The 27,742-nt window shown below is 39.4% G+C and overlaps 3 protein-coding genes across 5 annotated transcripts; 2 read left to right on the top strand and 1 right to left on the bottom strand.

Annotated features, from left to right (window-relative positions):
- The first annotated feature begins 1,367 nt into the window (after positions 1 to 1,367).
- pim3 (Pim-3 proto-oncogene, serine/threonine kinase) lies at positions 1,368 to 4,239 on the top strand. Its single transcript, XM_060886686.1, has 6 exons — positions 1,368 to 1,719; positions 1,939 to 2,048; positions 2,173 to 2,223; positions 2,321 to 2,684; positions 3,700 to 3,876; positions 3,977 to 4,239. The coding sequence occupies exons 1-6, from the start codon at positions 1,635 to 1,637 to the stop codon at positions 4,162 to 4,164; spliced, it is 975 nt and encodes a 324-aa protein (XP_060742669.1). The 5' UTR covers positions 1,368 to 1,634; the 3' UTR covers positions 4,165 to 4,239.
- A 1,380-nt stretch (positions 4,240 to 5,619) lies between these two features.
- brd1b (bromodomain containing 1b) lies at positions 5,620 to 15,434 on the top strand. 3 transcript variants are annotated; one of them, XM_060886485.1, is made up of 13 exons: positions 5,658 to 5,973; positions 6,575 to 7,938; positions 8,186 to 8,342; positions 9,583 to 9,714; positions 9,871 to 9,999; positions 10,174 to 10,486; positions 10,664 to 10,915; positions 11,044 to 11,508; positions 11,788 to 11,920; positions 12,136 to 12,266; positions 13,153 to 13,262; positions 13,544 to 13,698; positions 14,432 to 15,434. In XM_060886485.1, exons 2-13 carry the CDS (start codon positions 6,584 to 6,586, stop codon positions 14,598 to 14,600), a joined length of 3,501 nt encoding a protein of 1,166 aa, XP_060742468.1. In that variant the 5' UTR covers positions 5,658 to 5,973; positions 6,575 to 6,583; the 3' UTR covers positions 14,601 to 15,434. The 3 variants fall into 3 exon arrangements, with proteins under 3 accessions (XP_060742467.1, XP_060742468.1, XP_060742466.1); XM_060886484.1 differs by lacking the exon at positions 13,153 to 13,262 and having other exon boundaries at positions 5,620 to 5,697; positions 14,432 to 14,586; XM_060886483.1 differs by lacking the exon at positions 13,153 to 13,262 and having other exon boundaries at positions 5,659 to 5,973; positions 14,432 to 14,586.
- A 4,411-nt stretch (positions 15,435 to 19,845) lies between these two features.
- Positions 19,846 to 26,548, bottom strand: LOC132856655 (ankyrin repeat domain-containing protein 26-like). The gene is made up of 7 exons (XM_060886284.1): positions 26,519 to 26,548; positions 25,980 to 26,033; positions 25,326 to 25,901; positions 25,075 to 25,227; positions 24,769 to 24,914; positions 23,209 to 23,269; positions 19,846 to 19,875 (listed from the first exon to the last, which is right to left on the bottom strand). Exons 1-7 carry the CDS (start codon positions 26,546 to 26,548, stop codon positions 19,846 to 19,848), a joined length of 1,050 nt encoding a protein of 349 aa, XP_060742267.1.
- Between the last annotated feature and the right edge of the window lie 1,194 nt (positions 26,549 to 27,742).

Here is a 27,742-nt window from a genome sequence, read left to right as displayed (position 1 = left end):
GCTGAAACCTAAGATCTATTATGTGCTGATCCTCTAACTGAGGCTCTAGAAAATCCTTTCAAAAAATTTATTTGCAATTACCAATAGATAAAGGTGGCAAGAGGAAGAGATCTAAGTATCTTATTAACACGGTTTATTCTTGGGGTATGACTGGCTTCAGAAAATGTTTACCTGGCTTTGTTTCAAGACCAGTATTAAATACATTTATGGAAAATATATCAATAAATATTGTTGGGTCCGGCAGTTACTTCAAGTGCATTTGAATAGATGAATTCAGTTAAAATGATTTTTATTTTTGGAACTTTTCTATTATTCTTCCTGTTCTTCAAATTAACTACCCGCTTACAGAGAGCTGCTTATTAATTTTGCATGACTCAAAAATATTTAGATTTTTAGCCATTGTACACTTTAAAGTTTAAGACTATTTGGAAATAAAATAGACATTTTTCTTTGTTACTGTATGTATCTTTGAGTGCAATGTTTGCTGCTAGTGTTTATAATGTAAGAGGTTGTTTGTTCTTGACAGTGTCATTTAGTTCCCCTCTCCTTAAAAGTATATAGACAGATAAAATCCCCTAGGCACATAGAGAAAATGAGATGCCTTTTAAGTCATTTGTACCCAAGTGTGTGGTCTTTACGCTGGCTGGCTCCTTGGCACCACTGAAGCTAACCTGTTCCTCCCATATTTGGTTTGATGGTCTTTATCCAGTTCCAACCTTGAACATGTATACACACCCTCAACTAAATATACATGTTTCATATACAAATGAAGTCTATGTTGGGTTATTATATAGACTCAATTAAGAATTTATTCACACTCATTCATGACACTGCAGGTACACTTTGGTGCACTATATCCATGTTTAACCCCAAAGCTGAGGACCAGCTACTAATTATTATTATTTTAATTATTATTATTATTATTATTATTATTATTATTATTATTATTATTATTATCAATAACAATAATAAGAACAATAAAATAAATAATTCGATGTTATTTAGCTGAACAGCAATATTTTCATATATATATATATATCACACATTAGGGAATAGATTCCCGTTTCATTAAGAAACTGTCTGTAAGCTTTCAGACAATGTATCCTTGGGCGCTTCTCTCTATAGTTCCATAGTGTAGATATTTACAGACACGAATGCGAATATTTCAATTACTTAAAATTTAAAATTTAAAATTCACAAAGACACATACACAGAGAGAGAGATACACAGAGAGAGAGAGATACACGCACACACACACGCACACAGACACACACACACACACACAGAGAAGCACACAGACAGAGAGAGAGAGATACACAGACGCGCAGACACACACATAGAGAGAGAGAGAGAGAGAGATACACACACAGACACACACACGTGCGCTTGCGCGGACTTTTGCAGTGGATCACAGTGTTCAGACAGAAGGTTCAGTCTGTACCGTTATTATGGCTCAGAAGGATTTTTGTAAATAGGGTTAAATAGCGACGTTTCACACTTAAAGGTCTTTAAACACCCCGCGGAATCTGAAAATTGTTCTATTTGCAGGAATACGATTAAAGAATCCATGTGATTTGTTTATACTTGGGGCGTTTTATATCTTTCTGGATTTTGAAGATTTCCAGATATCAAAGATGCTTCTGTCCAAATTTGGATCTTTTTCTCACATTTGCGGCTCTAACATTGAGCAGTTTCCAGTGAAAATTCACCTCCAGTCAGGTACTTTTTTTTTTTTTTTTACCAGCAGTTTCCTGACATGTTCTTGCTTAAATGTGTGACTTGCAGATGTGCGTTAAATAAAAGTGTGTTACAAACGTGTAGCCCAACCATTCAGGCTCAGACGTGTGTGTGTTGTGTGACCACATTTGGAGCCATTTTGTTGCTCAGACTAACGTGCGCTTTTCTTCCTTTCACTCCAATTGTGTTCATTTCCAACAGCTAAAGTGGAAAATGAGCAGTTTGATAAAGTGTACCATGTGGGCTCGGTGCTGGGAAGCGGGGGATTCGGGACAGTTTACGCTGCCAGTCGCGTTTCAGACGGTTTGCCGGTAAGTGAAGCGGCTTTGCTTTGTTTTGCTGGCAGCAGCACGTGGCTTCGGTCAGTGCGGAAACAACGTGGCGAGCGCGTGTGAGATTCATCTGGGGATTGTGTGTGTGTGTGTGTTCCTGTAGGTCGCTGTGAAACACGTGGCCAGGGAAAGAATTACCGAATGGGCCACAGTTGTAAGTAGTATTGCGGTGTATATTGTAATAACCATATAGACTGAATTTAATGGAACCTTTATGTTTACGCCGTTTAAGTTTCGCCTCTCCTTTGCAGAACGGTTCACTGGTTCCTCTGGAGATTCTCCTGATGAAGAAAGTGGGAAATACATTTCAGGGTGTTATTAAACTCATAGATTGGTACGAAATTCCTGACGGGTTTTTGATCATCATGGAGCGGCCGGAGACGGTTATGGATTTATTTGACTACATCACTGAAAAAGGGGCCCTGGATGAGGACACGGCCAGGGGTTTTTTCCGTCAGGTCCTGGAGGCTGTGCGACACTGTTACAGCTGCGGGGTTTTACACAGGGACATTAAAGACGAAAACCTGCTGGTGGATTTACGCACAGGAGACATTAAACTCATCGACTTTGGCTCAGGGGCCAATCTCAAGGATACAGTGTACACTGACTTCGACGGTAAGTCCTTGACTTTAACCTTTTTAACCTTTAAGCTTGCTTCGTTCATACGTGGTGTAAATTATGGGTGTTTATTATAGCCAGCACAGATTTGTTGACCAAACACAGTCCAGTTTTATTATAATTTAGCTACTAAAGTAGAATTAAACGCTTATAATGATGATGGGGAATGGACAATAGCTGACTATCGATATCGGCGTGGACAGTCTTTATCGGCGTGGACAGTCAGTATCCAAGGGATGTCGTAGCTCAGTGGTTAAGGTGTTGGAATACTGATCGGAAGGTCATGGGTTTGTACCCCAGGACCAAGCTGCCACTGCTGGCCCCCTGAGCAAGACCCAATTGCTCAGTTGTAAGTCACTCTGGATAAGGGGGTGTCTGGATAAGTGTCTGCTAAATGCCGTAAATGTAATATAAATGTCTCTATAAGCCTGTCACTGTTGTGAAATCTGAGCAGAGACGTCACGTGACTGTTGTTTTTGTTTTGTATTCAAGTCCATGATGGTCGCAAGACAAGAAACTTTCTTGTGGGAAATGACTCATGAGACTATGACCCAGACCCCACACCCACCCCCTCTTATCACCTGACTCAGCATTTCAGTAAATATTGTACTTTAATCCAAACGCAGTGATGATTGCGAATTATTATTATTGTTGATGTTGTTATTGTTGTTGGTGTCATCATTATTGTATTAAAGCTGCTTTATGAGGATAACAAATATATGAACCCATGACAAGTAAAATATTCTCACAAACAATTGTGTTCAATGAATACATTAATTCATTCATTTATTAAAGATTGAACTATAAAGAACAAGGTAATGTTTACACAGAGACATGCACATACTGTAGTGTGTTTTAAAGTGTTGGGGCTGTGGCACTAGCAGAAACGATTTTGCTTGTGATGTTACTTGAACAGTTACATAAGAATTACAATCTGTAACTTGGCAAAATATGTAAGTGTTTTTTATTGTATTTATGTATTTATTATATTTATTTATTATTAAATTTGCAGGTACAAGAGTCTACAGCCCACCAGAATGGATTCGCTACCACAGGTACCATGGACGCTCTGCAACAGTGTGGTCACTTGGTGTGCTGCTGTATGATCTGGTATGTGGAGATATACCGTTTGAGCATGATGATGAGATTCTGAAAGGTCATCTCTTCTTCAGAAGGACAGTCTCTCCTGGTATGCACATTATTTTGCCTGCCATAGCTTATAGCATCACATTTCTTTGTAAACTTTCCCATATTTTTAAAATGAACTTTTCCTTCCTTGTCCTTTACAGAGTGTCAGCAACTTATCAAGTGGTGTCTCTGCTTGAGACCATCAGACAGACCTTCGTTGGAACAAATATTTGATCATAAGTGGATGCATACAGAGAAAGACTCAAAACCTCTGACCAGGGACATCACTCTTCACACAATCTGCACAGACTCCTCATCCAGCACATGTTCAAGCAAAGAAAGCCTCTGACAGCAACAGATATCCTGGTTGACCCAAGATGGTTTAGAGTTGTATTTTTTTATTAATTAAAATTTTATTTGAATATTTGTCAGCCTTTTTATTTTTGTTTAAAATGAATATTTTTTTAACACTCATGGGAAGTGCAAAAGCAGTAATGCTAGCAACCCTATGGCCATACTTTTTGCTCTTATAGAGCTTATTCTTTGACTTTAGATTTAATTTATACTAGTGCCTTTTTATTTAGAAAGCTGCTTGGTTGGACAGTAAAAAAACCTTTTATTTATTTATTTATTTATTTATTTTTATATATAATTCTCACTGGCCCCCTTGCGGTGGACTATATTTTCTCTCTCTCTCTCTCTCTCTCTCTCTCTCTCTCTCTCTCTCTCTCTCTCTCCCCCCACGCATAGTATACAGATAACACCTCCTACTGCTGTTTCCTCATATTGGGTTTTGGATGGTAGATACTTTGATTTGCACAATCAATGCATTGTTAATAGGGTTAAGTGTTTGAATATAAGTATTTGTCTTTATTTATATTCAATCCAGTATGTTATTTATCCATAGAAAGCAAACAGTTTGCAGTCTGTGGCTATTTATTTATTTATTTTATACCATCAGAAAAAAGGAAATGATGCTAGTTTTGATACCTTTCCCTTATTCTGTAGTTACACTTTTCTGCTAATAAATAATTCCTGATAATAAACAATACTTCATTTATAACTGATACACATTTAAGTAATTGTATTTTAATGTACTTTGACTATAAAAGCTGTTATCCACCATATATGAAAGTAACGTAGAGGTTCATACTGTGACTGTGGATTTCTCCCTTTTTGCATTGATTCACAATGCAGTTAATTTTTTTTTTATAAGTTGTTTTCATATTGTTATGAAGCTGTTATTCATGTAACATGCCACAGGTTGTACCACAGCAATCATTTGCATTTGAGCTGCAAAAAATAACCTTTTTTATTTTTGAAGCTAGTGCACATATATTGTGCATATTATAAAGGCCCAATTATTATAAATTATATTTTCAAGAATGATTACTTTCATGTATGGTATAAAGTCAGTGGTTAATAAATAAATAGTGCATTTATTCTGAGCTGTAAAGCAGATGTTCTCCACTCATTGATCCTTGTACAGATTGAAGCTAAGCATCATGATTCGGATTTAAACCTAGTTTCTAAAAGTGCAGTGAAGTTAAAATGTGATGCTCAGTGTACAGGGCAGCAGCTTGATGATATGCTTTTTGAGAACTTTTCTCATCTTGTCAGTGTTCGATTGGATCATTTGTAGATACAGTGAAGAATCAGAATCAGGTTCAGCTTCATTCACCCTAACCCTAAGTGTGTGCAGAGGAATTGTTGTGCTTTTTAAAGCATACACAAGAGAAACAGTCGTCTTAGTCATGATGCTTAACCGCCGCTAATAGACACAGAGGTGAGTGGGTTGTGATCTCTTCCGTGTTTTACAGCTGGACGTAGCGACGTCTTACGTCACACATGGGCAGGGATTCGCACCGCCGCATTGTTAGGGGTAAGAGAGGCGAGTTAGCCTGTTAGCACCTAGCTGCATCCTATGTACTAGCATTAAACTAAAATAGACGAATGATTATTTTAAAGAGCGGTTTGATGCGACTGAGTTCCCCGGACATTGCACTGTATCATTCGGATACAATTAGACACTCGAGCGGAAGCATTTGGATGCTAACCTAGTTAGCCAGGACTGTGTGGAATTAGCTGCTGCTACCCTTGCAGGCCCTGCACATTGCAGCTAGCAGCTAGCTTGGCTTCGCTTTAATTTGCAGGCTTGGTAAGAACAATATTCATGTGTATTTTCTGTCCAGCTTGTAAGTTAGCATTTATGACACGGTTTATTGCATATAAGTTTACAACGATACCTTTAATGTTCCCCGTTCGACCGTGTTTGTTGTGTCGGACGCCATCTTTGCCTAATTCCGGATTAGTTCGCTAACGTTGGCTAGAACCGAGCCACAGAGTTTGTGTTTGGATCTAACCGGCTAGCAGCCAGGGTTAGTTAGCTAAAGTTATATTTACATCAGTACATGTTGGTGTAATAACTAGGTTTCCTCACAAATTGTGCTTAACAATGTTATCAATGATCAATAATCGACCGTTTTAGCTTAATGCAGAAATAGCGCTTTAGCAAACAAACCAGATAAAGTAGCCGCTTGACTTCCGCTTGTTTTCATTTAACTTGGTTCACGAGTTCACGAGTTCACATAAAGTGTAAACTCAGTTGCTGTAACACCAACAGATCTGTTATACGAAGCCCAGGTCACAAACATAACAGGACGCATAGAGCAGGAATAGGTTGTTGCAGTTGTATATAGTTTTAAATTCCTGTTATACAACTGTTCTGCTTTGGTTCTAAAATATTTTTGCTTCTCTAGGTGTTAAAAATGAAGAAGAAAGGGAGACATCATCGTGTGGCCACACCACAAAGGCCCTCGTCACCCATCAAACCTTCAAGAAACCGTGAAACTCTGACCTACGCTGAAGCCCAGAGGATGGTCGAGTTGGAAATAGATGGACGTGTTCATCGACTCAGCATCTATGACAAGCTCGATGTAATCAACAGTGATGATCCTTTGGCTCAGGAGATCAGTGAATGCAACAGTAACAAGGAAAATGCAGAGGAACCCCAACAGGTTTTGGTGCGTTCTGTGCGTCTCAAAAACAATCAGCAGAAGAAGAGTGCTGCTCTGAGTTCAGGGCAGGGCGCTCCGGCTCAGGGCAGGCTACCGGAGCCAAAAATTCGAATGATTGAATATAATCTTCCAGCTGTGCCACGAAGGCCGTCTACTTATTATTCTCATGTGGAGAAGACCTCAGATGAGCTGGATGAGGAGGTGGAATATGATATGGATGAAGAAGATTATGCATGGTTGGAGCTGGTCAATGAGAAAAGAAAGAGTGAGGGTTTCAGTCAGGTTTCCCAGAACGTTTTTGAGTTCCTAATGGACCGCTTTGAGAAAGAGTCCTTTGTGGAGAACCAGGGTCAGGGAGATCCGCAGTCTCTCATTGATGAGGATGCAGTTTGTTGCATCTGCATGGACGGCGAGTGCCAGAACAGTAATGCTATTCTGTTTTGTGACATGTGCAACCTAGCAGTTCATCAGGAATGTTATGGAGTGCCCCACATTCCAGAGGGCCAGTGGTTGTGCCGGCACTGTTCTCAGTCTCCCTCCCAACCTGCAGAGTGTATTTTTTGTCCCAATAAAGGTGGAGCACTTAAGAGGACAGATGACGATCGTTGGGGCCATGTGGTCTGTGCTATATGGGTTCCAGAGGTTGGTTTTACTAATACTGTTTTCATTGAGCCTATAGATGGGGTAGCTAATATTCCACCAGCTCGTTGGAAACTGACCTGCTACCTCTGTAAGGAGAGAGGAGTTGGAGCCTGCATTCAGTGCAGTAAGGCCAATTGTTACACCGCCTTTCATGTGAGCTGTGCTCAGAAATTTGGCTTGTACATGAAGATGGAGCCGATCAAAGAAGTGACTGATACAGGATCCACCACGTTTTCAGTGAAGAAGACCGCCTATTGTTGTTCTCATACTCCTAGTGGATGTACCAGGAGACCTCTTAGCATTTATGATGACTCTCAACCCAAAAATAGTCTTTGTCAAAAGGGCAAACATAAAAGTCGGAGAGCAAAATTTACAGGATGCCACAAGAAGAAATATAAGAAAGTAGATGCACAGTCAGTTCCAGCGGTTCCAGCTGTGTCAGTACCCAATATAACACCTAAAAGGTATTTCTTTTTTCTTTTTGATTATTGAAATCTCATACAAAGAGTTTTCTTTGAGAGGTACATGTTAATAGATGCTATGGAAATTATGGAGCTTGTTTTATACAATTGGTTTAATGGATCAGTTTGCTGCATTTGATTGGTGTATTTCACGTTACCTTTTCTTTCACATTTGCCAGAGGTACGTTATGTTTCACAGAAATATTCTCCTTGATTTTAATAGCATGTTCTCAAAAATGTTGTCTTTCAGCTTTAACACTATCCTCAACCAAGTTTCTCTTCAGAAGAAAAGACAGTTTGTGGAGCGAGTTCTCAGTTACTGGATGCTGAAGAGGCAATCAAGAAATGGTGTGCCTCTTATCCGACGCTTGCAAACTACCACACTGACTCAAAAAGTACCTCAGTTGGTAAGCAGTCTAAATGTAATGCATGTTATTGAACAATGAATTGTGTGTGTGTATATACAGCTGTATGCAAAAGTTTAGGCACCCCTGACAATTTTACCAAAATTACCGATAAGTAATATTTCAGTAGTGACATGAGGTTTATTGGATTAACAGAAAATGCGCAATATGCATCAAAACCCAATTAGACAGGTGCATAAATTTGGGCACCCTTGCCATTATGTTGATTTGAATACCTGTAACTACTTAGCACTGATTAATTGGAACACACAATTGGTTTGGTGGCTCATTAAGCCTTGATTTGGACGAGCCAGCTTCATTTTGGAATAAGGTGCTGTGGAGTGATGACACAAAGATTGAGTTATTTGGTCATAACAAGGGGCATTATGCATGGCGGCAAAAGAACACAGCAATCCAATAAAAACACTTGCTACCCACAGTAACATTAGGTGGAGGTTCCATCATGCTGTGGGGCTGTGTGGCCAGTGCCGGTACTGGGAATCTGGGTAAAGTTGAGGGTCGCATGGATTCTACTCAATATCAGCAGATTCTTGAATGTTGAGGAATCAGTCACAAAGTTACCCCGGGGCTGGATATTTCAACAAGACAACAACCCAAAACACTGCTCAAAATCTACTGGGGCATTTATGCAGAGGAACAAGTACAATGTTCTAGAATGTTCTGCCATCCCAATCCCCAGACCTGAATATCACTGAACATCTGTGGGGTGATTTGATGCGGGCTGTCTAGCTCGGCAACCATCAAACTTAACTGAACTGGAGATGTTCTGTAAGGAGGAATGGTCCAAAATACATTCATCCAGAACCCAGACACTCATTACAGGCTATAGGCAGCATCTAAAGGAGGCTCTACTAAATATTGATGTGATTTTTCTGTTTGGGTGCCCAAATTTATGCACCTAATTTAGTTTTGATGCATATTGCGTATTTTCTGTTAATCCAATAAACCTCATTTCACTACTGAAATATTACTTTGACCTTCAGTTATTTAATAGATCAAAATGAAATTGCTGATCCAAATGTTTATATATGAAAATCTTGGAAATTGTCAGGGGTGCCTAAACTTTTGCATACGACTGTATATGCTTGAATTAGTCTTTTCACAAAGTCCAATTTTCCATGTTTTTTGGATGGGTGAAGATGAGGTTTTGTTCATCTACAAATCTACAAAAATTCCAAATGAAATTGTACCAATAAGATTCTCTGTATTTTGGTGAATGCAGGAACAAAGAGAAGAGGACTGTCTGGCATTAAAGGAGCAGCTGAAGGATTTGCATCGTTTACGCCATGACTTGGAGAGGACGCGTTTGCTACTGGAACTCATTCGAAAGAGAGAGAAGCTCAAGAGGGAGCAGGTTAAATAAGCTAAACCCTTCTCACCACTAGTGCTTATTCTAAAATTATTGAATAAACTTCAATAATTGACAGAGGCTCACATCGTGTGTAGCAGCATCAAGTAATAGTGTTGATCCTATTGAGTTTGTTTATTTATTGTCTCTATTTGTTCTCAGATGAAGCTTCAGCAGTCAGTCCTAGAGATGCAGCTCACTCCGTTTACCATCATGCTGCGAGCTGTGTTGAATCAGCTGCAGGAGAAAGATCAGACACGGATCTTTGCCCAGCCTGTCAGCATCAAGGAGGTAATGTTTCCGCATCCAGTATTCCATTTGCTTTCTCTCTTTTTATTTAGTAGTTATTTTATTCCTGTGAATGATAAAGCTCAAAATTTACACTCAAAATGTGTAAAAATCTAAAGATTTTATGTTCATGTTACAATTTCTTTTTGTTAAACTGTTACTTGGTTGTCCCATAAGGTTCCAGACTACCTTGAGCACATTAAGCATCCAATGGACTTCTCTACGATGAGGAAACGCATTGATGCACATCAGTATAAGAGCTTGGAGGAGTTTGAGGACGATTTCAATCTCATCATCCATAACTGCATGACATACAATAGCAAGGAGACCTCCTTCTACCGCTCTGCTGTGCGTCTGAGAGACCATGGAGGAGCTATTCTCAGGAAGACTCGAAGAGATATGGAGAGAATAGGTTTCGACTCCACCAGTGGGATGCATCTACCCGAGCCACCTAAAGTAGAACCTCATCTACTGCTCACATGGGAAGAGGGTATGCAATTTGTTTATTTAATTTAAAAAAAAAAACCATTTAAATAGTTAATGTTCTAAATGAATGTTTATTAAAGATCGTCTGCTTGACAGGAAAATGAACAATTGGAAACTGCTCAGTATTTTGAAGTGCTATTGTCTGCCTTTTTGAGGGATCTCTTGTCATTGTTTGTTACAGTGGACCGGATGCTAAATCCTGCTAATCGATTGCACATGTCTTTGGAAGTGCAGCTCAGTTCACTGCTAGAGATGCTTGATTTAACAAGTGCTATGAAATCCAGCCCATCACGGAGCAAGCGCCTCAAGTTGCTCAAAAAATCCATCAATGATGTGCGGCTTGAAATGAACCAGAAATCTACGTGTCCTCCCTCCGAACAGAGGCAGTCCCAAGAGACCCCACCAGTCCCTGTTCCAGAGTGTTGGGAAGAAGGTGCATACTTGTTGCATTACTTTATAGCTTTAAACTATTGGGTTTAAAAGTCATCTAGGACGTTATCAGCAGGCATTGAATGTTGATTTTAAAGTCTGTTCATCTTTACTGATTTACTTATTTTACAGACAAAACATTACCTCCTAAACTAGAGCCAACAGCTTCTGCTCCACTTGTCACAAATCCAGCAAATCTCTCTGAGCCTCCTGCACTGAAACCTGTGGACCTCAGCCCTGAGAAATGCCACAGAAAGATTGCACTTGATGGCAAGATGCTCTCTACCTCACTATTAAATGGACTTTCCTCTGATCTACAACCTTCTGAAAACAACGTTATGGTAGCTACTTCTACTCTCACAGAACCAGCAGGCACAATTAACAGAAGGACTGCGGTGCTCTTCAGGAAGTCTAAGAGTGTGAGCCCACAGAAACCAGTAAAGCTGGGAGACACTTCAGTGGATTGCCCTCAGCTTGGCACCAAAACATTCCTGTCAGTTGTAATTCCACGCCTTGAGACGCTGCTTCACAGGAAGAGAGCTCACAGTGGGGACAGCCAGGAGGAAGAGGAATGCCCGGTCAAACGCTTTGATGCAGGTAAACGATACCAACACACACTAATTAACACTTTATAAACAGTGGTTCCCTTATCACCCTTTCTATGTTCTCTCTCATAATATAAGTAAAATGTTTTTACTCCCCTGAAGGAACATAACCTCTGTCAGCTACAAAGTCTCAACGTTCAATAATACTTCATATAATATAAAATTACAACATTTAAAACTAAAGTTACAAAGGAAACAATCATTATAATACAATATAATGCAAAACAAAAAGTTGCCTGGAGCGCCTTTTAAATGAACATTGTGTTGGTAGGTTTTTCTGATGGCTGTATAATACTGGAGCAGCAGAAACAGTTGAACAGCAGAGTCTTAGAACCTCGGCGTCGTTGTGCCTCTGAATCCAGTATCTCTTCAAGTGGCAGCACCAGTCTGCTGGACAACACAAGGTAGGAACAGAGACAGCAATCCGATTTGTACGTTCTCTTATAAGTCACTGACATGCCGACTATTGATTAAACTTATTAAGCACAGAAAGTTAATGCACTGTAGAAATTTTGTGTATATTTTGAACAATGCAGGATTTTACCAGATACATTTATTTATCATTTGATAGTTTGTGTCTGTGAAGCTTAACTCAAAGCTCTCCCACTGACTTACTTAGTACTGTCAGTCAGCCAAAGGGCGGCAAAGGGAAGCAAGCGATGGCACGGCGAAACACAACGGATGATCGAAATGAACTGATCGCGTGCATAGAAACGGGGAACCTTTCCAAAGCAAGCAAGCTGGCATCTGGTGAGTTGCCTGAATTTGGTAAACATGATCAGTAATTGTGGTTTTGTTGGAAATATGTCCATGTATTAACAATTAATACATGCATTGTCACGTACCGATGTGAGCTTTTAGACGCTTGTCCCATCTTTCTTTGCTACACGTCTTTTAGCATAGACTTATTTGCTTCTGCTACACTGTCTGCATGAATATTTTCAACTTCAAGTACATCTGTCTTATAATTACACCCATCACAGCTAGTTATGATTTATTGTTTTTGCCTGTAAACAAATGAAAAATGCAATTCCACTCAAAAATCATATGTTAACTTTTACACCTAACTAAATATAGTAGCTGGAACGATGTATGTTTTAATCTCCTTTATACCTTTTTTATTCTTGTATAACATAATCAAATTTCACACAGTAATAAAAACTTGCAATTAAACAATAGGAGAAACAATTTCTTTGTTCTACAAAAATATATTTAGATAAGAACTAGATTTTTATTTAAATTTTGAAGCAAATGTTTTGCAGAGAATATTGTCTGATGTACTGATTTAGCTCTCAATTTTTTATTGCAAATGAATGGTGCTAACATGAAGGGAGCTAATATTGCTCAAGGGCACTGTATCACTTTATTCTTACTGGAAATAATAGAAATGAATCACACCAAACAATAGAATTCTAAAATGTTAAATTGATTAATAGTGATCTTTATTTCTGAGTGGAATCGTCTCAACTTGTATGTTGAAATGGCAAATTGAGCAGGAAACTACGCAGCCTTTGCTTCATTCCCCTGCTACGTAATGCTGCTTGGAATGAAACAGGCATGGCACATGGTCTTGAGGTGTTCTGCCTCATGTCTTCAGTGAACCCCTGATAACTTACCGTTATTCCTACTTCCATAGAGCTTGACAACAGCAATATATGGATCCCCCCTAATACTACCACACTAACTCTGGAACCCTTTAAACTAGTCTGGGCAAAACTTAGTGGATATCCCTCCTACCCTGCCTTGGTGAGTGTGCATGAGTTGCATGCCAGACAGAGACTTGTTTCTATCATCCCATGCATCAGCCTTCAGCCCATTCAGTGAAGTAGTAACGATGGCACGAGTATCATGCTGCTTCACAAATCAGTGATTTTAGAGACAAAGTAAGAATGTGGGTGTGTGTGTGTAGGTGTGTGTAGGTGTGTCTGTGTTTAGTGGTGAACTTTTCCATCCACAAGCTACACCATGTAGTATCACTCTTTCAGAACACGGACTTATATCTAACTGCTCCTCACGTGTTAATGTAGATCATAGACCCACAGATTCCCCGAGTGGGCTTTCATCGCAACGGCGTGTTCATACCCACCCCTCCACGGGACGTGCTCCGAGTCGGCGAGCTGATGCAGTACAGGTCAGAGGAGAAACTCTTCCTCGTCCGCTTCTTCGACAACAAGCACAACTGGTAAGACTCACTGGTAATGAGTTTTAGATCGTTTTACATCCACACATTATTATAAATTGCTTCAGACTTTAACATCTGTGATTTAAAAAAGGTTTAAAAACAAAATTCCAAGTTGGGGAAGTTCCATGAAGCAGTTATATCACTTATGATTGGTTGCTAGATTCCCAATATTTATATCACACGTTGCCATAATGCATGCTGGGTATTATAGTCACAGATCCCTGATGGATGTAGATGTGACCAGGACACTCAGGAATGCTGAATAAAGAATGAAGGACTACAAAATACTATATAAAATATAAGAAAATACTAAATTATTTTAGTTTACTAAATAAACTGTTAAATGCTACTATTAATATCAGAACTTTATTTCAGAGAAAATAAGTTGGCTAACTGGTTTTAAACAGATGGTGACAGCAATATTAATAAAATGCATTATTCATTGAGAAATAAAAGTTTTGTACTTGGTTTGCAAAAAAAACAAAAAGCTTGGTCATGTAAGTGATGTTCATACTGGACATAATAAAGATTTATTTCGTGTGTTTTATGTAAAGTTAATAAAAACAATTATATAGATTACATTAAAACATACAGGTTACGTTTGGAGACATTCTACTGGCAACTGGGTTACTAATAAATTCAGGGCTTTTTGGGGGATGTTGGTTATGTATTGTATTTGTGTGTATGTCGATTATGATCTACTGCTTTTTCTCTTTGTATGTTTTTCTTTTAGGCAATGGCTTCCTAAGAGCAAAATGGTACCTTTGGGGGTTGACAAGACATTAGATAAAATCAAAATGTTGGAGGCTCGTACCTCAAGCACACGGAAAGCCGTGCAATGCGCCTTCACCCGTGCCATGAAACACTTGAGCTTATTCCAGGACTTCAGCGATGGTGACTGAACTACATTCAATGGCCACTTCAGGGTTTGTAATCCCACTTGCCCACTGTCACACCTACATATTTGGCTGGCCGTGTTTACGGGGAGCCGAATTGGGCTCCTTCTCTCTGGCCTTCCATCATGATGACTGTGAGAGGATCTTCACTCACGTGCTGTAGCACTGCTGTGAATATTTACTGCCATCACCATCCTTCAGAAAAGCCACGTAACCAACCTTGCCTGTAAATACAAGAGCGCTGTAAGTTATCCAACACTAATTTATTATGCTTCAGTTGGTACCGCACATTACCTCGTGGAACATTTCTACTCCAAGGTGAACAGAGCACTGAGGTGCAGACCTTGTTGGTGCTATATTGCAAGCAAAGCCTCAAGTTTTTCCTCCTCTGTAAAGACATGAACGGGGCTTTTGCACTTACTGTATCAAACAAAATTCCTTTTTAGCAGTTAAGTTATTGTAAGTTTCCAATGCAAGCTTCTCCTACGTGGCATTAATGTTATCCACTTTTTTATATAATGAATGAAAAAAAGTTTTTTTTCCTACAACTACTTGCTGTTTGTACATATTTATATAAAACTATAAAATTCTATACTGTATGTAATATACAGAGTCATTTTTGGACAAAGTAAAAAGTAGCGATGAAAAACCAGACGTGCATCACTCACAAAACCAAAAAATGCTGCCCAGTTTTCTTACTTTTTTTTAATTTGCATGAGTGGTTGTAAAGTCTGTGTGTCTGTGTGTGTGTCTGCGTGTGTGTGTGTGTCTGCGTGTGTGTGTGTGTCTGCGTGTGTGTGTGTGTGTCTGCGTGTGTGTGTGTGTCTGCGTGTGTGTGTGTGTGTGTCTGTGTGTGTGTGTGTCTGCGTGTGTGTGTGTCTGCGTGTGTGTGTGTGTGTGTGTGTGTGTCTGCGTGTGTGTGTGTGTCTGCGTGTGTGTGTGTGTGTGTCTGCGTGTGTGTGTGTGTGTGTCTGCGTGTGTGTGTGTGTGTGTCTGCGTGTGTGTGTGTGTGTCTGCGTGTGTGTGTGTGTCTGCGTGTGTGTGTGTGTGTGTCTGCGTGTGTGTGTGTGTCTGCGTGTGTGTGTGTGTGTCTGCGTGTGTGTGTGTCTGCGTGTGTGTGTGTGTCTGCGTGTGTGTGTCTGCGTGTGTGTGTGTGTGTCTGCGTGTGTGTGTGTCTGCGTGTGTGTGTGTGTGTCTGCGTGTGTGTGTGTCTGCGTGTGTGTGTGTCTGCGTGTGTGTGTGTCTGCGTGTGTGTGTGTCTGTGTGTGTGTGTGTGTGTGTGTGTGTGTGTGTGTGTGTCTGCGTGTGTGTGTCTGCGTGTGTGTGTGTGTGTCTGCGTGTGTGTGTGTGTGTCTGCGTGTGTGTGTGTGTGTGTCTGCGTGTGTGTGTGTCTGCGTGTGTGTGTGTGTGTCTGCGTGTACTGTACAAAATATAGTTGAGAGATTTTCCAACTTATAAGTCACATATTTTTTCACTGTATTGGGGCTTGTGCTAGATTTCAGAGAATGTGCCTGTACAAATAACTTGTATTAGAACAAAAAAGTATGCAAAACTTTATAGCCAAGAGTTTGTTGAGACAGTTTGGTAAAAACTGTGGTTGGTCTTTTTTTATTGTGTGTGGGTTTCTTTTTGTTTTTATCATTACACCTGTTGTGACAGTTTTTTTTTTCATTATGGCTTTGGGTAGTAAGTGAAATGTTCTCATTTTATTTCTTATTCCTGTCACATTCTTATTGTGAGTGGTGTTCTGTATTCTTTTCTCGGGGAGGATCACATCATAGCCAATGGTAGTGAATGCTGGCAAGTTCCAGTATTTTTTTTATTTTAAATACACTGAAAATAAAAAAACAGATGGAGCAAAGTCTCTTTTTTTGTGTGAGAAGCCCAATTTTGTGAATTTCCTTGCTTGGGGATGATTAGGAGGTGCAAATAATTAATAATTTTATATAGAGATTTTGGTATGTGTGCTTTCTAGAATAATAATCGTTATAACACAAAATCCTCACATGCATTTACATTCTGCAGCCAATAAAGTCGAGCTCCTGTGCTAGTTCTATCTATAGATTTTTAGGTCTAACTAGTCAATAACTGAGAGCCATTTATTTTATAAATAAAAAGTTATCCATGTTCCATGTACCTTTCATTATCTTTACTAGCTCTGTTAGAAACACTTTAATGACTCTTTCCTCACTTTATACTCACACACATTTAGTAACTTCGGAATGAATGCATTCTAATGGATTTGTATGTATGCTAACGGTGGCGCCCATATTACACATTCTTATTCATAAAGTTACACAATCGCACCAGCACAATTCCTAATGCGGATGCAGGTTGAGAGACGTCACATCACACATCAGTATGAGTGTAAAATGAGAGTGATGAGTGATCACATTGTGGTTGGTGGTGATGAATGAGCTGGTTTAAGTATTTCAGAAACTGCTACTTGTTTGGGATTTTGCACAGAACTGTGTGAAACACATCCATCTTGATGTGGCTAATTGTTATGAGAACTATTTTCTGCATTCAGGATGCTAATGTTTTTCTTCTACCACCACCATAAAGCAGCAGCATATTCATCTCAGGAATAAAGTATATATTCTATTGTATAATGTTTTTGTCTTTCACCAGCAGATGGAGCTGCACACTGCTCATGGTTCATTTATGATCATCTCACACCATCATGAAATGTCGTTGTGTTTTCTGATTTGTTAATTTGTTTTCTGATTTGTTAATTTGTTTTCTGATTTGTTAATGTGTTTCATGCACCGGTTTAGACAACCCGGAAGCGGTAGGTATAGTTTGTGAATGGAAACTTACCGATCATTGGACAAGACGACTGTCATTAAAGATATAAAGGTGAATGAAAGGTGTCTCGTCCGATGATGGTAAGTTTCCATTCACAAATTATACCAACCTCTTCCGGGTTGTCTGACTTATTAATGTGTTTTCGGTTTTGTTAATTTGGTTTGGGTTTTGTTAATGTGTTTTCGGTTTTGTTAATTTGGTTTGGGTTTTGTTAATGTGTTTTCGGTTTTGTTAATTTGGTTTGGGTTTTGTTAATTTGGTTTGGGTTTTGTTAATGTGTTTTCGGTTTTGTTAATTTGGTTTGGGTTTTGTTAATGTGTTTTCGGTTTTGTTAATTTGGTTTGGGTTTTGTTAATTTGGTTTGGGTTTTGTTAATGTGTTTTCGGTTTTGTTAATTTGGTTTGGGTTTTGTTAATTTGGTTTGGGTTTTGTTAATTTGGTTTGGGTTTTGTTAATGTGTTTTCGGTTTTGTTAATTTGGTTTGGGTTTTGTTAATTTGGTTTGGGTTTTGTTAATGTGTTTTCGGTTTTGTTAATTTGTTTTGCACTTCCCGGCCACCGTAGGAGTGCCTTAAAGCTTTTTTCCTGATTATAATATATATAAAATAGGTATTATATAATTCTTGCTTGATATTTATATGCTTACATTATGTAGCTCTTTTTGCCACACCAGTTTGCACTGGAGTGCTACTTATTTGTAATCACAGACACTAACAACTATTCAGACCCCATTTCTGCTTGTGCTCATGACCTTATCCTGTTGTCCAAAACTGATCCCATGCAACACTGCTATCGCTGATCTGATCATCGCTCCTGAACCATGAGAGAACGATGGCCTTGTATATGTGAAGGTGCTGATTTTCATCTCACACACTTCACACTCAGCAGTAAATGTTCAATAGTGTGTTAGTGATTCTCTTGACACCACTTTTGCAACTAACAAAAACATTCCCTCAAAACACTCATACAGAGCACTTCTTCATTTTGTTTATTAAAGCATCAGGTGTTAAATGTATTTTTGTCGTATGCAGTTAACCGTAATATCCTGACATTGTCAAGTAGCTAAAACATCTCTGATCACATTTCATGTACACAGGTTTTTCCTCATGGTGCATCATTCAAATAAATCCCCACTAGAGGAAAACCTCCCCCCACTTGCTCAGTAGAGTTTGTACATACTGTAGGTCCATCTTGCCCTCCTCATTTTCCACGCTTCTTAACAAACTCCTACTATGTCCACGGACCATGAGGTTGTGCAATGCTGGTTGTCCTGTAACTCTCCATTTACTTAAATGTGATGGCTTCCTTCACCCCTTGTCTTCATAAGTGCTGTCCTAGAGTTAGTACCATAACAGACAAGCACAGTTTCTTGCCCTTGAGGACTTGAACATCCATCAAACTCACTCATTAAAAGAGAATTCTGGAGGTTGAACCTATAACTACTTTTCTTTTCATTAAGGTAGACGTTCCTTTGCAACTCAGCCTTCCTTGATTTTCTGTGGTTTATTCCTGAAACACTTCAGCTAGCACTTTCTTCCAGGTAGGTACATTAATGTAAATGCATCCAAGCTTTTTGTGAATGTTTATTATTATATTCATCAGCAATCTTGATGTCTTTCCTTTTTCCTCTTCCTGTTTTCCTTATTATGGCTTAATGAATATTAAAACTAGTGTCTTTTATGTTAATGCTACTCATTAATGCTGCTGTTGTCTTTCCAGTGAAAGGCCTCAAAGAGCTGTAATTATAGGGTATTTATTGGATTGTAATGGAAACGCACAGTTCGGCACAAAAACAGAGGTCTTATGCTTAGTAGAATGTTTGCCAACCTGGTGGACGTCTTCTGAATGACTCCAGCTTTCATTTTTTTACTATGGACTTGTACAAAGCTGTGTTTTTTACATTTACAGCATGTAGCAGACACTCTTATCCAGAGTGACTTACATGTTTATTTCAGTTTATACACCTGAGCAATCAAGGGCTAAGGGCAAATGCTCAGGGGCCCTGCAGTGGCAACTTGGTGGACCTGGGATTCGAACCAATGACCTTCCGATCAGTAGTCGAACACCTTAACCACTGAGCTACCACATCCCTCCAGCTTCTCCAGTTTAATGATTAATATCTAATCTCAATAATAATATAAAAGGTTTGACTTTATTAGCTCATTTTTACTGTGTTTATTACCTAATAAAGCCTAACTGTTGACTCAGTTAATTAACTTCTTATCAAAACAGGGAAAGAAGAAACCTGATTTCTGATTAGTTTAAGGCATTTTTTCACTTTGAATAAAAAAAAAAACATATCTGGTCTGATGTCAAAGTTACTTTTAGAATTTAAACAAAACAAAACGACAATGTGCTGATTAATGAGAACGGAACATAGAGATAATATCTGATAAAGCCTTTTATCTCAATAATTGATGGTGAGGAAGACAACACAGTTTGATCTAAGTGTAAACAAACAGTTTAACCTCCATCTAGATCACATTTCCATAGAGGGATTTAAAAGTACAAATTTTATTACCATCATCAACCATGCAGTGTTTGCAAAATTACTACTTAACTCAGCAGAAAAACACTGTCTCTTTTTTCACCATTAAGATTCATAGTAAAATGACCCAGAGTTAATCCTAACTCTATGATATTGTCTTATCTATTTCTGTTTATTAATGAGTCTCTTCACACTGCAGTTTCAGGAATCCCTTCTACACAGTACGCTATCACTCAGGTCACTCACCCACATGTCCTCGTTTATTTAATTCATGAAAGGACACAAAGACCCCACACTGCCAGCATCTGGACATACAATCAGATCAGTGATCCTGCTGCAGAGTGAAAATGTAATGTTTGGAGGAAGTGAGCTGATGGACAATCACTCAGAGGTGGATCAATAAAACTTTGCAGAATGGAGATAAGGACTGTATGTAATTTAACGTGTCCTTGAATCAGTCGTCTCAGAGTTTTGTTTTGTCTCCTAATTGCTTGGAACTTTCTATTGCATAATGATGACATATCAAGTCAAGTCAAGAAGCAATTTATTGTCATTTCACCCATATATAGCTGACAGTACACAGTGAAATGAAACAACCTTTCTCTAGATCCATGGTGCTACATAAACACCACAGAGCTAAATACTTACGTCTTAGCCACATAAAGTGCAATAGTGCAAGACAATAGTGAAAACACAATACAAAACACAACAAACCCAATACCGCTGAACAGTGTGTATTCTGTATAATATAAAGTACATTGTGTAACTAGAGAAATTGTGTGTGTGCCTGTGTGTGTGTGACCGGTATAGTTCACTTCTGATTGTTGAGTCTGATGGCTTGAGGGAAGAAACTATTGCGCAGTCTGGTTGTGAGACTATATGTAGTGCATAAAAACAGTTTAAAAAGGAAATTTGTATCCAGTCAATATGTACCAACAATCCAATGACATAAATGAACAATTTACCTAAATAATGTGTGGGGGCACGGTGGCTTCGTTCGCCTCATACCTCCAGGGTCGGGGTTCGAGTCCCGCCTCCACCTTGTGTGTGGAGTTTGCATGTTCTCCCCGTGCCTCGGGGGTTTCCTCCGGGTACTCCGGTTTCCTCCCCCGGTCCAAAGACATGCATGGTAGGTTGATTGGCATTCATTCATTCATTCATTCATTCATCTTCTACCGCTTATCCGAACTACCTCGGGTCACGGGGAGCCTGTGCCTCTCAGGAGTCATCGGGCATCAAGGCAGGATACACCCTGGACGGAGTGCCAACCCATCGCAGGGCACACACACACACACACACTCTCATTCACTCACGCAATCACACACTAGGGACAATTTTCCAGAGAAGGTTGATTGGCATCTCTGGAAAATTGTCCGTAGTGTGAGATTGCGTGAGTGAATGAGTGTGTGTGTGCGTGTGTGTGCCCTGTGATGGGTTGGCACTCCGTCCAGGGTGTATCCTGCCTTGATGCCCGATGACGCCTGAGAGGCACAGGCTCCCCGTGACCCGAGGTAGTTCGGATAAGCGGTAGATAATAAGCGGTTAAATAAATGTGTTGATTTATTAATTAAAATTATAAAATGGTTATTTTGTTTAAATGCTTAAGATTATTATTATTATTATTATTATTATTATTATTATTAATAATGTTTCTTTGACAGGGACAAATGCACAAAACATTGCTTTATAAAATACAAAGTAGATGCCACGCATACAGCTTTAAAGCAATGACTAATTACAAGCCTAACCTGGGACAGGGGTTGCAAATAAAGTTAAAACAAATTACAGAATATTAAATCAAGAATTTATAACTATTAAAATACATGCAATAAATACATTCCATCCATAAGCTAAAATAGGCTTAAATAAATATAGCAATCACTATAAAACAGAGTCGAGACATATTTAACAATACAAAACACAAAAGTATGCACGTCTGTTCATGCTGACATATGCAACCTTATGTTTACACACATTGCGTTGTATCCTATACAGTCAATGTTCAGTTGTTTCAGTTTCAGCCACTGCTTTAAATGTGTATTAAAAACCTTGAGTCTTGTTAATGTTTTAATTTCTGGTGGTAAATCGTTCCATAAATGTATGCCTCTTACTAAAAATGACGTCTGACCAAATGTTCTACGTTTTGTGGCTATATAGTTTCCACTTTTTGTGCCTCTAGTTCTTATTCCGCTCTTTTGTTTCACTACTGACAGTATTTCTGGTACAAGGTTGTTCATACACTTAAATTAGTTTTAAAAATGAATAATTTACAAAACTGTCAAAACTCAATATATTATGCTTCCTTAGCATGTCACCATAGTGGAAGTTATTCTAATAAATGGTATACATCCATTTAGTCAAAAGCATTAATAAATTAATAAATCATAAACCCACTTGTCTTGCAACAATATTTTGAAGATGAATCAAAGTAACGCAGATCCACTGAAGAACGGACGTGTGGCCCATCAGGGCAACTCTGCACTACATCCTTCTTTCTGAACTTCTGAATTTAAATTTCTTCATAATTTTATGTTTGCTGTCTGAGAGTTACTAAACTAAATTTGGGCATATTGTATACAATGAAAATAAAGTACTTTACCTACACGGTGCCTCTGATTATTTATCTGATAATATTTTGATGAGCTGTTATTGAACATCTACTGAAAGGTCAATAAGAAGTTCACTCATTTAATGCATACATATTCTTCTGAAACATCTTTAGTTCACATTGAGCTGCTTTCGGTATTAAACTGCCAGAACGATAAAGCAGCACTGCACAATTGGTTAAAAAAAAAAATTGTGGTTTTTTTTTTTTTAAGGTGACTGAGCAGTAACCATTAGTGTCATACTGTATTGGTCATGTGTATACACAGATGGCCTTCTCCTTTTATCCATAAGGAAACTTTGATCATTGGAGTCTCATTGTTCAGGTCTAAGAGGCCACCAGATGACCATCCTACCACCAGCTGGATACCATCGACACTGACAGCATGTGACTTATCCAGAGCGACGTACAAAAGTGCTTAAGTCTCCATCATGGAATACATTAAATCTGGTTGACTAGGTTACAGAATTAAGATGCCATGAGTCTAAAACACTGTACAAAATTGTTTTCACACACAAGAAAGTGCTAGTTTAAGTATCTCATGTGACTCAGCTGTCTGGACCTCCAGAAGAAGTTCATCCCACCATCTCGGTGCAGAACAGAAACGAGTCTTGTTGGATACTTACCTCTTACCCTGAGAGATGGTGGGACCAGTGCTGTAGATCTGAGGGTGTGAGGTGCAGTGTGAGGAGTGATAAAGTGTTTGAGGTAAACTGATGAGGGCAGGAAAGAGAAGATGAGTTGAGTATCATCAGCATAGCAGTGGTAAGAGAACCTGAGTGAGGAAATGTATTTACTAAGAGAGTGAGTATACAGGGAGAAAAGGATTGAGCCCTGTGGGACACCAGTAGAGAATCTGTAGGGAGCAGATACAAACTTGGCACATATTTAATTATATTTGTCTATTTATTACTAAAGCCACAGTGGTTTCTATTCCTGAACCTAACACTGACGATACAGAAAACAACGACTCGCCTGGAAAAAAAAAAAAACTGAAAACAAAGAGAGACATGGAGACAAATGGACACATTTCTGTAGCAAGACTTAAACTCTAACAACTTTTCATTTCAGACAATGTTTTTCATACATACATATACACATATATATATACACATATATATACACACACACACACATATACACATACATACACACATACACACATACACACATGAAAAAAAACATTGTCTGAAATGAAAAGTTGTTAGAGTTTAAGTCTTGCTACAGAAATGTGTCCATTTGTCTCCTGTTATAGTATTGCTTTCAGAGCAGTCTGACTTTACCAAGAGTCCAACTAAAATATCTCCGCTTCCATTTTATTGTTCTGTCTTCAGGTAATAAGTGCAACCTGCAGCCCCAACGACAGGTGTTGTTTGAGGACGCCTGTACTCTGGCTGAACAGAAGGGAGCTCTGGCTGCCTTGGAGACGTCTGCTAAGGAGAACCATAACGTACAAGAAGCCTTTGAGCTAATGGCACAAGAACTGATAGCACGAACTGGAGGTCTAGTCCCACAGGAAGCCCTGACAGATTCCCCAAATCTCCTTCTACATACTGAGACTCATTTACATTTACAGCATGTGACAGACGTCCTTATCCAGAGCAACGTACATAAGTGCTTAAATCTCTAGCATTGAATCATTAATGCTGGCTCACTAAGTTACATACTTAAGATACCATGAGTTTAAAACATTGTTCAGAGTTACAATGAAAAAGCGTCAAAGGTTTCTTTTTTCTTTTTTTATATAAATGCAAAAGATAAGGAAAGAAGAGCTAGTTGAAGTGTTTCCTGAATAAGTAGGTCTTCAACCGCCGTTTGAAAATAACCAGTGACTCAGAAGTCTGGACCTCTAGAGGAAGTTCATCCCACCACCTCAGTGCAGAACAGAAACGAGTGCTTTCAGAGACGTCTTCAGGACTTTAATAATTTAATAAATGTTACATTACATTTTTTTCCCCACATTCAGGACTTCTAAACTCTAACCTCGAGCATCAACCCCAACCTACAGAGATGTCAAATCACATTACCTCTTTACTCACTAACTAAACTTTTTCTAATTTAAAAAAAAAAAAAACCTCATTAACACAGAAATTAAATGTAAAAATATTTTGCTAATTTTTTTGGGAAAGACTAAATGGTAGGTTGTGATTTACACCGATTTTAAAAAAAAAAAAAAGGACCTACATTTACATTACAATAAATAAATAAATAAAACAAAACAATTAATCAATATTGTACATAAAGAAACAGATATTGCATTTTCATATCCTGTACCTCTGCACTGCCTCGGTTGCAACAGTGAGCACCTCCCGGAGTTTCTGACCAGTGCTGACGAGGTCGCGCTCCTTCTCCTCCAAAGTGCCCGTCAAGATGTTAATGCACCTTTCCACCTGAAGGTTGTGCTCCTCACTCTCCTGAAGCTGGAGTTGAAACAAAGGGAGGACTCAATTTACGACACCTGGTCAACATGGATACTTTACTTGAGTAAACTTTACACTTTAATTGAACTTCAGTCTGTAAACCACCACGAATCAATCGTCACAGAACGACATTATAATAAAATGAGACATCTTTGGACACCTTTCCCTTGAGTCTGTCTATGTCCTTCTGACTGCGTGTTTTCTCTTCCTCCAGGTCGCTGCGGTACCGAGCGTTCACCTCTAGAGATGCCTCACACATGGCCAGCTTCTTTAGAGAGTCAGCCAGTTCCTGCTGAAGCTGCCTCACAGTACTCTGTTATGGGGACAACAGAGCAGCACAACTCTTTATTTAAATGTCTGTAAATGTTTTAACAAAACCAGTTCATCTGAATCATTATAAACCGTGCACACCTCTCTATCAGCTTTCTCCTGCTCTAGTCTGTAGTTTTGTTCTCTGAGCTCTGAATTTTTGGTTGCCAGCTCTTTGCTCCTCTCCTCAACCAGCTGCACTCTCTCCTCACCGTTGGCACGTAGCTGGTTGAGAGCTTGAGTGAAGCACTCCTGCGCGTTTGTAACAGCCTGCTCCTTGGCTGTGCCCCTGTTCTGTGCCTCCTCCAACTGTTGCCTGAGCAAAGCACCTTCGCTCTGTGCCTGTGCCAGCCTCTCCTGCATGGCATCGTGTCTAGCCGTCGCACGGCTCACCCGATCACGCTCGCTCTGCAGCATCCCCTCTAGCTCCTGAAGCCGTGCACGGGTCTGTTCCTGTCCGCGAGCTGCCGTCTCCAGCAGAGCGCTCTTCTCAGCCACACCCATAGTGGATCTGTGCCACTCATTCTCCAAGCTGTTGGCACGGGTCTCGGCCTCACTGAGCCTCTGAGAAAGTGACTGGATTGTGTCACGCTGCGAGCTGGATTCTGATGCCCACTTCTCTTCAGATCGCTGATCACGCTCACGCTGCAGGGTGCGCTCCGTCTCTGCACGGGCCACCTGAGAAGAGCAGAGGCAGTTAGCATACCGAATGAGCTGATCATGGATGCAACATATATAAAACTGCCACAAACGCACCTGACACCTCAAGCCGCCTTCACACTGCACACGGAAACGACTGTGATTTCGCCCCTAGTGACAGTCGCACGGAATGTGCAATATGATCGTGCAGACGTCAACATGGGAGAGAAGCTAATTCTCGCGGTCTCGGAAAACCCAATACTGTGATACATCTCTAGAATCATACAGCGATGTTAACAGAAAAAATTAAGCATGTATACTCGCCGAGACTTTTTCTCCGAGTCAGGTAATGTTTAATCCAGTAAAGGAGAGCAAAAGCAAGAGCCTGTATTCTCCCTCCATTTATGGTGAATGAAGGAATTAATGAAGGAGTAAATACAAACAATTAATGCAACAATAAATCCAGAAAGACAGCGAATAATTTGAGGAAACATGGACAACATTAAAAATACAACAATATAAATATTAATTTATTACTTTATTCTAGTTATATTACTTTATTTGTTATACAATAACAATGTATTTAAAACAAAAAGATTGTTTTTGATAAAGTTTAAAAATGACTAAAGTTAAGAATTATTGAAAAGTATTATCACCTCGCGCACACGAACCTGATTGGACAACATTGGGATACATCACATCCGATGCGGTGTAGTCGCACAAGTTAAAATTTTTAAATGGATCCAACGCTCAAAACGGATCCAAAAATTACGGATCCTCAGATGGTCGGCGCCTCACGCAGCGCCTTTGCGTCTGTCCGTAGGAAAAGAATGACTTCCGGTTTATTGGCAGTCGTTTGTCGTGTGCAGTGTGAAGGAGACTTCAGAGATAAATAGTATCTTCATTTTAAACTTGAAAACCTTTATTTCTTTTCTCCTTTTTCATTCTGTTTCTATACTTCTGTAAAGCTGTTTTGAGACGATGTGAATTGTTAAACACCATCAAAATACATTTGAATTTGAATATAAACACCAGAGTGATGCATTGAAGCATAATTCAGAGTGATTCTGTTGATGTTCCGTTTCCGTGACGATCACACAAACACTGTTCAGACGAAGCTGCAGATTAAAAATCGCTCTCTTACAAGTTTGTACGTTTGTGGAAATGACAGAATCTAACAGGACATTCAGGTAAACAGGAGAAATAAAAGATCTGTTTGTATAACAAGTTTCCTTTGCAGAGAACTCGATGCTGCGTCACAGCTCACACTAGGAGAACGTTTCTTTGTGAAATCTGTGTCAACTTTTTAATGATTCTGATGTTTTGATTCTTATTCCTGTTTTTCATGTACATGTTTCTTAATGATTTCTCATTTGAAATGATCAGAGATGGAGGCTCTGTTGAAGAAAAGGAATGAAATGGAGAAACGCATCCAGTCTGATAAAGACAGGTTGGTGCTGGAGCTGGAGGAGACGAAGATGACGAAGGAGAAAGAGAGATAGGAGCTCAGGCGAGAGACCGCCAAGATAATACGGAACTTGGAGAATGAGAGAGAGACTTGAGCTCCAGATGAGACAGTAAAGCCACAGCAGCTGAGTTGACAGACGTGAGCAACGTTTTGGAGAAGGAAAGGGTTCAAATAAAGAGACAGCTGGAGACCAAACAGGTAATCAACATCTTGGGCGTAGTCACTCGCACTTCTGCAAATGGAAGGAGAAAGAGCTGTGAGTTGATAAAGAGCAAGGAGAGAGAAGTTCACTCTACAGAAGTGACTAATGCTTCGGTGAAGGAAAGAAAGGAAATGAAGAAAGAGCAGCATGAAGAAAGAGGAATGTACTGAAGCTTGAGCAAGAAAAGAATAAGATGGAGAAGGAGAAAGA

This window comes from Tachysurus vachellii, chromosome 14 (assembly GCF_030014155.1).
Source record: "Tachysurus vachellii isolate PV-2020 chromosome 14, HZAU_Pvac_v1, whole genome shotgun sequence".
NCBI lineage: Eukaryota > Metazoa > Chordata > Actinopteri > Siluriformes > Bagridae > Tachysurus > Tachysurus vachellii.
Note: the sequence above shows the minus strand (reverse complement) of the source record. Positions and strands in the feature narration are given on the sequence as shown.

Coding starts and splice junctions, on each gene's coding strand:
- pim3 (XM_060886686.1), top strand. CDS start 1,635: ATGCTTCTGTCCAAATTTGGATCTTTTTCTCACATTTGCGGCTCTAAC. Junction 1,720..1,938: donor GAAAATTCACCTCCAGTCAG/GTACTTTTTTTT, acceptor CATTTCCAACAG/CTAAAGTGGAAAATGAGCAG. Junction 2,049..2,172: donor GCGTTTCAGACGGTTTGCCG/GTAAGTGAAGCG, acceptor GTGTTCCTGTAG/GTCGCTGTGAAACACGTGGC.
- brd1b (XM_060886485.1), top strand. CDS start 6,584: ATGAAGAAGAAAGGGAGACATCATCGTGTGGCCACACCACAAAGGCCC. Junction 9,715..9,870: donor AGAAGCTCAAGAGGGAGCAG/GTTAAATAAGCT, acceptor ATTTGTTCTCAG/ATGAAGCTTCAGCAGTCAGT. Junction 11,921..12,135: donor AGTCTGCTGGACAACACAAG/GTAGGAACAGAG, acceptor TGACTTACTTAG/TACTGTCAGTCAGCCAAAGG.
- LOC132856655 (XM_060886284.1), bottom strand. CDS start 26,548: ATGTTGTCCAATCAGGTTCGTGTGCGCGAG. Junction 26,034..26,518: donor ATCAGGTTCGTGTGCGCGAG/GTGATAATACTT, acceptor GACTGTCACTAG/GGGCGAAATCACAGTCGTTT. Junction 19,876..23,208: donor TCTCTTTCCTGCCCTCATCA/GTTTACCTCAAA, acceptor AATGTGATCTAG/ATGGAGGTTAAACTGTTTGT.